Source organism: Oncorhynchus clarkii, chromosome 19 (assembly GCF_045791955.1).
Source record: "Oncorhynchus clarkii lewisi isolate Uvic-CL-2024 chromosome 19, UVic_Ocla_1.0, whole genome shotgun sequence".
In the NCBI taxonomy this organism is placed as follows: domain Eukaryota; kingdom Metazoa; phylum Chordata; class Actinopteri; order Salmoniformes; family Salmonidae; genus Oncorhynchus; species Oncorhynchus clarkii.
In genome coordinates, this window is record NC_092165.1 from 9,715,340 (window position 1) to 9,726,180 (window position 10,841).

At 43.2% G+C, this 10,841-nt stretch overlaps 1 protein-coding gene across 1 annotated transcript in view; it reads right to left on the bottom strand.

Annotated features, from left to right (window-relative positions):
- The window catches only part of LOC139374697 (type II inositol 3,4-bisphosphate 4-phosphatase-like), a 252,978-nt gene extending 242,633 nt beyond the window's left edge, over positions 1-10,345 (bottom strand). The window contains exons 1-2 of the mRNA XM_071115768.1: positions 10,282-10,345; positions 776-820 (exon numbers count right to left, since the gene is read on the bottom strand). Coding sequence (XP_070971869.1) covers positions 776-820; positions 10,282-10,336 — 100 coding nt within the window. The 5' untranslated portion in view covers positions 10,337-10,345. The remainder of the gene's footprint in view (positions 1-775; positions 821-10,281) is intronic.
- Positions 10,346-10,841: the final 496 nt, after the last annotated feature.

Here is a 10,841-nt window from a genome sequence, read left to right on the forward strand (position 1 = left end):
AGAGAGAAGAAAAATAAGAAGAACAGAGAGAGGACAGATGAGGACATAGAGAAGAAAAAGAAGAACAGAGAGAAGAAGGACAGAGAGAGAAGGACAGAGGAGGACATAGAGAAGAAAAAGAAGAAGAACAGAGAGAAGAAGGACAGAGAGAGAAGGACAGAGGAGGACATAGAGAAGAAAAAGAACAGAGAAGAAGAAGAACGGAGAGAGAAGGACAGAGGAGGACATAGAGAAGAAAAAGAAGAAGAACAGAGAAGAAGGACAGAGAGAAGGACAGAGGAGGACATAGAGAAGAAAAATAAGAACAGAGAGAAGGGCAGAGGAGGACATAGAGAAGAAAAATAACAGAGAAGAAGAAGAACGGAGAGAGAAGGACAGAGGAGGACATAGAGAAGAAAAAGAAGAAGAACAGAGAGAGAAGAACAGAGAAGAGGAAGAACAGAGAGAGGACATAGGAGGACATAGAGAAGAAAAAGAAGAACAAAGAGAAGAAGGACAGAGAGAAGGACAGAGGAGGACATAGAGAAGAAAAAGAAGAAGAACAGAGAGAGAAGAACAGAGAAGAGGAAGAACAGAGAGAGGACATAGGAGGACATAGAGAAGAAAAAGAAGAACAAAGAGAAGAAGGACAGAGAGAGGACAGAGGAGGACATAGAGAAGAAAAAGAAGAACAGAGAGAAGAAGGACAGAGAGAGAAGGACAGAGGAGGACATAGAGAAGAAAAAGAAGAAGAACCGAGAAGAAGAAGAACAGAGAGAGAAGGACAGACACTTACCCAGGCTGAACTCCACATGGGGCAGCTTGGGAATCAGGATAACACCTGTGATACAGAGACAGAGAGAGAGGAAAATCATTAAGAGAGAATACAAAGCTGTTCACTCATGAAAAATGAATAATCTGAGATATTTCAGACACGACACACACAGGCGCGCAGACACCGAAACACGCCGACAGACACGGTGAAAAAAACACAGACAGACACCGAAACACACCGACAAACACGACAAAAAAAACACAGATGGACACACCGACAGACACTGAAACACACCGAAAACAAAACACAGACGGACACACCGACAGACACCGAAACACACCGAAAACAAAACACAGACGGACACACCGACAGACACTGAAACACACCGAAAACAAAACACAGACGGACACACCGACAGACACCGAAACACACCGAAAACAAAACACAGACGGACACACCGACAGACACCGAAACACACCGAAAACAAAACACAGACGGACACACCGACAGACACCGAAACACACCGAAAACAAAACACAGACGGACACACCGACAGACACCGAAACACACCGAAAACAAAACACAGACGGACACACCGACAGACACCGAAACACACCGAAAACAAAACACAGACGGACACACCGACAGACACCGAAACACATCGAAAACAAAACACAGACGGACACACCGACAGACACCGAAACACACCGAAAACAAAACACAGACGGACACACCGACAGACACCGAAACACACCGAAAACAAAACACAGACGGACACACCGACAGACACCGAAACACACCGAAAACAAAACACAGACGGACACACCGACAGACACCGAAACACGCACACACACATTTCACTGCAAAGGGCAAAACCATCTATCAAATACCCATTCATCTCCATATTAACCACTATGCCCTCTACGACCATTTCATTTAGGCTTTTAACGATGTCGACGAGCATGGCACCTCTCCTCCAAATGAAACCCAAATGAAAGGCAATAAAATCCAACACCACTTCAGTGCCAGTCTTTCCATTCACTCTACGATAGTAAGCATGGAAAAATACCTTCCCCTATCATCAACACAATATGTCTTCAGAGAGGTTTAACACTGTGGCTATTGTAACGGCTCGGACCGAAACGCCTCGTGTGATTGATGGCCCGGTTCGCTTTAGATTATGCAAACGGGCTGCAATCTATTTATCCGATTGCGTCGTGTGTCACAGCCAGAGTTCCCCGACATCCATCGCCCTGAATGCCCAGCTCCCCCCTCCCCACAACCACCCCGATGGGGAACTAATGGAGGAGGCTGGGTGGTGGGGTGGAGGGGTGCCATCGCTTGTACCCACCATCTGATGCCAGTATGACGGGTATCATCGAGGCATGAGCTCACCACCATACCTGGAGGGCCGCGTGCCAAGGGAGAAACTCACACACTCTCTGCAACACACACACGCACCGCACCCCCTCATCCTCGTTCCGCAGTGCCTGGGCAGAACTGTCCTCTCTCCCAGCATCGTCAGCCTGGCTAATGAAGCGCGGGTACTCTACACGTCTTGATGTATGGGCCGGGTGTTACAAACACAGCACACTTCTAGCGAAGACAGATCATATCATTAGGTTACTAACTCATTTTATTATCAGTAATCACTAGTTAGCTATAATCACAAGTCAAACATTTTGAATGCTTAGCAGGACAGGAAAATTGTCTAATTCACGCACTTATCAAGAGAACATCCCTGGTCATCCCTACTGCCTCTGATCTGGCGGACTCACTAAACACAAATGCTTCGTTTCTAAAGTATGTCTGAGTGTTGAACTATGACCCTGGCTATCCATAAATAAATAAAAAATAAATAAATTGTGTCGTCTGGTTTGCTTAAAGACATTTTAAATGATTTATTCTTTTACTTTTGATACTTAAGTACAAAACCAAAAACTTTTAGACTTTTACTCAAGTAGTATTTTACTGGGTGACTGGTGTTTAACATTGAGACTATGTGACATGTTAATAACATGGTATTACCATGACTGGTGTTTAACATTGAGACTATGTGACATGTTAATAACATGGTATTACCATGACTGGTGTTTAACATTGAGACTATGTGATATGTTAATAAAATGGTATTACCATGACTGGTGTTTAACATTGAGACTATGTGACATGTTAATAACATGGTATTACCATGACTGGTGTTTAACATTGAGACTATGTGACATGTTAATAACATGGTATTACCATGACTGGTGTTTAACATTGAGACTATGTGACATGTTAATAACATGGTATTACCATGACTGGTGTTTAACATTGAGACTATGTGACATGTTAATAACATGGTATTACCATGACTGGTGTTTAACATTGAGACTATGTGACATGTTAATAACATGGTATTACCATGACTGGTGTTTAGACATTGAGACTATGTGACATGTTAATAACATGGTATTACCATGACTGGTGTTTAGACATTGAGACTGTGTGACATGTTAATAACATGATATTACCATGACTGGTGTTTAACATTGAGACTATGTGACATGTTAATAACATGATATTACCATGACTGGTGTTTAACATTGAGACTATGTAACATGTTAATAACATGATATTACCATGACTGGTGTTTAACATTGAGACTATGTGACATGTTAATAACATGGTATTACCATGACTGGTGTTTAGACATTGAGACTATGTGACATGTTAATAACATGATACTACAGTGACTGGTGTTTAGACTATGTAACATGTTAATAACATGATATTACCATGACTGGTGTTTAGACTATGTGACATGTTAATAACATGATATTACCATGACTGGTGTTTAGACTATGTAACATGTTAATAACATGATATTACCATGACTGGTGTTTAACATTAAGACTATGTGACATGTTAATAACATGATATTACCATGACTGGTGTTTAGACTATGTGACATGTTAATAACATGATATTACCATGACTGGTGTTTAGACTATGTGACATGTTAATAACATGATACTACAGTGACCCACTGCTAAATGACGTAAATGACTGGTGATGAAACTTGGTGATTAGAAAATACCCTTGTCAGGGATCATGGGACAATGGCAGCTGTTGAGCTGCTCAAGGCCCTCTCTGCATCACTTTACCATAGGGGACAGCCAATCACAATCAGCCACTTTTACAGCTCTCTCTACCTCACAGGGCTCTAATCACTCCACCAATCAGCCACTTCACTGCTTTCTCTACCTCACAGGGCTCTAATCACTCCACCACTCCACTTCTCTGCTCTCTCTACCTCACAGGGCTCTAATCACTCCACCAATCAGCCACTTCACTGCTCTCTCTACCTCACAGGGCTCTAATCACTCCACCACTCCACTTCACTGCTCTCTCTACCTCACAGGGCTCTAATCACTCCACCAATCAGCCACTTTTACAGCTCTCTCTACCTCACAGGGCTCTAATCACTCCACCAATCAGCCACTTTTACAGCTCTCTCTACCTCACAGGGCTCTAATCACTCCACCAATCAGCCACTTTACAGCTCTCTCTACCTCACAGGGCTCTAATCACTCCACCAATCAGCCACTTTACAGCTCTCTCTACCTCACAGGGCTCTAATCACTCCACCAATCAGCAACTCTCTCTGCAGGACTAACCATTTAATTCAACTGTAGGTCTACAGGACTAACACATTTAATTCAACTGTAGACCAACAGGACTAACCCATTTAATTAAACTGTAGGACTACAGGACTAACCCATTTAATTCAACTGTAGTTCTACAGGACTAACACATTTAATTAAACTGTAGGACGACATGACTAACCCATTTAATTAAACTGTAGGACTACAGGACTAACACATTTAATTAAACTGTAGGACTACAGGACTAACACATTTAATTAAACTGTAGGACTACATGACTAACCCATTTAATTAAACTGTAGGACTACAGAACTAACCCATTTAATTAAACTGTAGTTCTACAGGACTAACACATTTAATTAAACTGTAGGACTACATGACTAACACATTTAATTAAACTGTATGTCTACAGGACTAACACATTTAATTAAACTGTAGGACTACAGGACTAACCCATTTAATTAAACTGTAGTTCTACAAGACTAACCCATTTAATTAAACTGTAGGACTACAGAACTAACCCATTTAATTAAACTGTAGGACTACAGGACTAACACATTTAATTAAACTGTAGGTCTACAGGACTAACCCATTTAATTAAACTGTAGACCAACATGACTAACCCATTTAATTAAACTGTAGGTCGACATGACTAACCCATTTCATTCAACTGTAGACCAACAGGACTAACCAACTAACACAACTGTCCAAGATGATATTGACTTACAAAATTACAAAATTATGTATCAATAGAGAACAGAATCCATGCACCTGCAAAGCTGTACCAACTTCCACTACCAGGGACTATGTAATTGACCCCTAACAGGAATTGAATTGACCCAACCGCAGCCAAACAAATTCCTAATTAGTTTGACTAATTGCACCAGGAGAGAATTAGCCAGGTGTGTAGACTAGACTAGTTGATAAACTAACAGGTGACCCAACTCCAGTGTGTTGGATTAGCATGGAGAGACAGAGAAACACAGGTGCAGTATAATGTGCAACCTACGCTACTCCTCTGGCGCCATAAATATGGAAATTGACCAATGAGGGGGGTCCTTGGAGATGCACACACATGCAGGCATGCATACACTCAAATCAGGCACACACACACACACAGACACTTGCACAGACTAGCACACACACACCGGAGGGGGGCCACACCAAATGAGGTGTGCCCATCTGTGATACGTTTCATATGAATCTAGAAATAATAGCTCTGGTATAGGGAGGAGGGAGGGAGAGCGGGAGGGAAAGGAGGGGGTAATATATTCTGAAGTGCACAAGGTGATTTTTCTGGGACGACAGCCCTAATGAACCTCCAAGGACTTGCGCTGGGGGGGGGGGGGTCTCGCAGATGCTCATTTAACCTCCCTCCCTCCCTCTTCTCTCTCTCTTTCATCTCTCCTTCCTCCCCTTCCTACATGTGTACCACTTGGGGCCGGAGTCCTGAGCCCGTAACTCTGAGGAAAGTGGGAAGGTGGAGGTCGGAACTCGGGAGGAAGACCCACGTGGGAATGCTGCTCCTTCACAGTTCTCACAAAATGATGCCAGAGAAATTCCTCCTCCTTCCCTCCCTTCATACCTCCCACCTTGCACGCACCTACATCCCCTGCAGAGTGTCGAGCGAGCAGAAGCCACGTGGTGAGAAAATGAAGCAATTTCCCTGAGAAGGAGAAGCCTGGAAAAGCCCTGGCACGGCTGTGAAAGTGGGTTAGCAGCCGTTGTTACGACAATCTTAATCACCTCGCTTATCCCTTTCATGAATAGATATTACATTTAAGAGACCGGGCCCAAGACAGTCGTGTTTTTTTCTTTTAATATAATTTACCTAGGAGTAGGGGAATGCATTGAACGCATTACCCATAATTCACTGCCTGCTGAGGGCTCAGTGGGGTTTGAAACTTGGGAGGAAAAAAAATCTCTCGCCGTCTCTTTTTCTGAAGAAATTGGCGTTACAGAAGAACACCTGGACTATGCTGATGATTCAATCACCAGAACGGCAGCAGCTAGCGCGGCCTGCTGCCGACACACACCTGACGAGATTGATGTTTTAACAAAAGGCCCAATAACCGTAAGTGGTGGTACAATGGGGAGAGTGAGTTACTGTCACATTAAGGCCCTGGGATCTACTAGAGAGAGGACAGACAGTTAATGGTGGTGGAAGGATTTGTCACCTACGTTTAATGAAGAGGCGTAAAACAGTTAAGTTACATGTTAATGAGGTGGTTTTAGACTGGTGAACCAGGAGGGATGGATAGACGTCAGAGGGTTAAGTGGTAAGATCCAGACCAGTAAAGGTTCAAATCCTAGATAATAAAGGTGGATTTGTGTATTCACAGCTTGGGTCATAATGGATTGATAATGAGGTTATTTAACTATAAGCTATATCCTGCTTGTAACACCATTATGCTGCTTATAGCGCCAGAAACTGTCACGACTTCCTCCGAAGTCGGTCCCTATCCTTGTTCGGCGGTCGACGTCACCGGTCTTCTAGCCATCGCCGATCCACCTTCCATTTTCCATTTGTTTTGTCTTGTCTTCCCACACACCTGGTTTCAATTCCATCAATTCCATGTTGTGTATTTAACCCTCTGTTCCCCACATGTCCTTGTCCGGTATTGTTTATTGTAAGTGCGTGTGCACGTTATGTCTGGGGTTTTTGTCCCATTATATATATTGTTTATGTTCACGGTGATTTTTAACATTAAACTGCGCCGTTGTAACACAGTCTTTGCTCTCCTGCGCCTTACTTCTCTACCGCCAGTACGCACGCCTTACCGAAACACTACGATAACATAGGCCCATGAGTATAGTCAATGCTGAGATGATTCATACAGGTGACTGTTCAAAACTGTGTCGGTCAGGGTCAAAAATATAATGGATTCTGACCTTGGACCTCTTTTAGACTTTTTGAGGTAGAGCATGTGGGTGCAATGAATACCAAACTCTCTAGTCTAGGTGACCTGAACGCGCCAAGCCTGTCTCATCTCACCCATCGCTGTTCCCACCGCCTCTTATCTTCTACGTCAACCCAGCGACAAGAGAAACAAATTCACCTTGTGATTGGTAATGGGAGGTTGTCAACCTGTCTGTGGCGCTGTAGCTCTATAATTACCTTCTTTGTTCAATTCCCTTCTTCCGTTTCCCCCTCCACACTTTGAGAAAACAAAACCGGAGGTGTTCAACGGCTGCGTCCCAAGTGGCACCCTACTCCCTACATGGGATAGGATACGTACAGGCCCTGGTCAAAAGCAGTGTTCTATAAAGGGAATAGGGTGCCATTTGGAACGCACAGGTCCAGAGCAGAGGTGTTCATTATTACTGATTACACACCCACTTAAAGTTGGGCTGGAGGGAGGGATGGAGGGATGGAGGGCGGAAGAGGGGGAAAAAGAGCTTTACTTGACAGGAAATTATCTTATTTTGACATATATTTCAAAATATCCCCTGATCCCATAAGCTGTGATGAGGAGAGGAACGAAATAGAGAGAGAGGGTTTGTGTGTGTATGTGTGTGTGTGTGTACGCTCCTTGTTCCTCATTCTTCGTTCATTTTCATAAAGGCTTCAATCACTTGCTGTTACCCTTCAGGGAAGACATCCGAGTTTAGCGTGCTACGATGCTAACAATACTGAGCCCTATGGTGAAACTGCAATATTTGTCCTCCTGAAGAGCCATGGCATCAGCCCCAGGAGGAGACAGAATGGAGGCTCAGTGCCACCACTGAAATCAACGCTTATCTCATTATCATGCACCTTGAGTGATGACCACAGGAGATATATTTTGCCTCTGCCAAAGCTTATTAGTGACAACAGTTTGGCCAACACAGTGGTTTTTAGGATCCTTAAAAAGTGTATGCATGCACACAGAAATAACATTTGTTCTTAAAGGGGTACAAACGCTTGTCACTGTTGTGGTGCCCTGTAAGGTATATTCTTTGTACCTTTAGTTCTAGGTACATAATTGTACCCTTGCAGTTTGTGCCTTAAAATAGCCAATAGTGTACCTTAAGGGAAAAGATGGTTCCTTTTAAGTGGGAAAAATGTACCTCTAAAAAGGTTCTGGGGTGTTGTTTTAAAAACTATATTTGCATATTTCCCAGGGTGCCTTTCAGATAAATGTTTGAGTTATCAGTACCACCCATGACTGTGTTTGCTAGTGACAGAGGCATGGTTGTTGCATTCATGGCTTTCAGTCTTGTAGCTTTCACCAACTGAGTGCCTAAGTGAACATTTTAGAATGGAAATTAAACACTTAATGACAATACATAAATCATATACGGCCATACTTTGAAAGTCCATTTTTACCCCAACACAGTGATCTGAAACTGCTGGATTGCAGGCCACATCAGTCAAGTCACATTATGCTGGCTTGCAAAGTGCTTTTTAATTCCTATTGAAATCCAGCCAGAGTTAGGATATAAAAAAATGTGAACTTTTAATCAACTGTAACCTGCATTTAGAACGACTGCCAAGGTAGACAAATTGATTAACAATCTAAACGGGAAAAATCTCAGTAACGGGTGCAAGAAGTCCAACTACTAACAAATTGGATTAGTTTAGAAAAATGTATGTTATTTATCCTTATATTATTTTTCACTGTATACAGACTTTCTTTTTTTTCTATTGTGTTATTGACTGTACGTTTGTTTATTCCATGTGTAACTCTGTGTTGTTGTTTGTGTCGCACTGCTTTGCTTTATCTTGGCCAGGTCGCAGTTGTAAATGAGAACTTGTTCTCAACTAGCTAACCTGGTTAAATAAAGGTTAAATAAATAAACAAATATTTGTGTAGCATAATAATAATAATAATCAATCAATTTTCATGAATAAACACACATATTGAAACAAACAATTCTGAAAATCCCCCTGCAATAGAGCATGCCGGGCGGTACCCTAAAAGGTACCGAACAGTACCATGTGAGATCATTATGTGTACCTTTGAAGGTACATTGTGCATTTTGATATTTTTCTACCCCAGGGAACAAGAGTGTAGGCATAGACACGCAGGCGCACACACACACAAACACACACAATCATGTATGTCAATAAGCTTCAGACAAACAAATATAACCACTGGGCAAAAAATGATTGTATCACTATATAATATACAATAATAATAATAATAATAATAAATGCTATTTAGCAGACTTTTATCCAAAGTGACTTACAGTGAGGCCTGCATACATTCTACGTATGGTTGGACCCGGGAAACGACGTCACTTCAACAAAAACATTCAATGTGATGACGTTGAATCCACGTGGACAACTGATTGGAAACACGTCATCAACGTCAGGACATTTTCTATTATTCCACACAACTTGGAACCTAATTTCAATGACATGGTGACATTTTCTATTTATTTCACGTGAGTTGACAATTCAACCAAATGTCAACCAAAACTAGAAATGCCCTGTGTGTCCAGAGGGGTAGAATGCAGAGAAGTGGAGCATGAGGAGTGGAGGTTAGTGGAGGATGGATGAGGATAATTGAGGACACAGGTAAAGGGAAAACAGAGAGAGAATGAAGGAGAAAGCAAATAGGAGAGGGGGAAAGAAAGAGAACGAGATAGACAGCGAGAACAAGGAGAGGATGAAGGAGCAGCATTCTAAGAAGGAGTGAGTGAACTAAAGAGAGAAGAAAGCTGTATCTATAGCAGGGAAGGCCAACTCCAGTCCTCAGGGGCCTGATTGGTGTCACACTGTTGCCCCAGCCCCAGCTAACACACCTGACTTCAATAATCAACTAATCAGGATCTTCAGTATAGAACTCAATTAGTTTAATCATCTGTGGTGATGGGGGGGGAAAGGGTGACAGCACTTTGGTCACTCGAAGCCTGGATCTGCCTATGATCTACAGTAAATGTAGAGCTCACCAGCTCCGGTCAGTCCATCTCCTCCGGTCAGCGGCTCCCCCTCCTCTTCCATCATGTCCACCCTGCACTCATGGCCGAGGTGCCGTGTCCCACCGTCCTCCATATCCACAGCTCTCCCTCCTCCTCCTCCAAGGAATGCCACGGTCCAGTCCAGCTCAGTCCCAGCTAGCGCTTCCTCACGAATCCTTGCGAAAGGCTTTGAGGCAGATTGGATCGTCTCTCACTCTCTCACTGTCGCGCCGCTCTCTCTGGCAGCATAAAATACGCCTTTAAAAACGGAGGAGAGAGGGAAGTGGGGGTCCAAGAGTGGGGAGGGAAGGGTGGGAGAGAGGGAGGGGATGAGGGACTGAAGCAGGGAATGAAAGAGAAGGCAGGACAGAATTGATGTTAGGTGCGATAAACAGCTCAATCCATCAATCTTGTGCTGTCAGATGGAGCACCTAGACTAGACTGGTGGAGGCAGGCAGGATGGGACGCTGACGTTCTCTCTCTCCTCTCCTCTCTCTCTCTAACGCACTGCCACAGCTAGATCCAGACAATGCAGCAGGGGACTCTCTCTT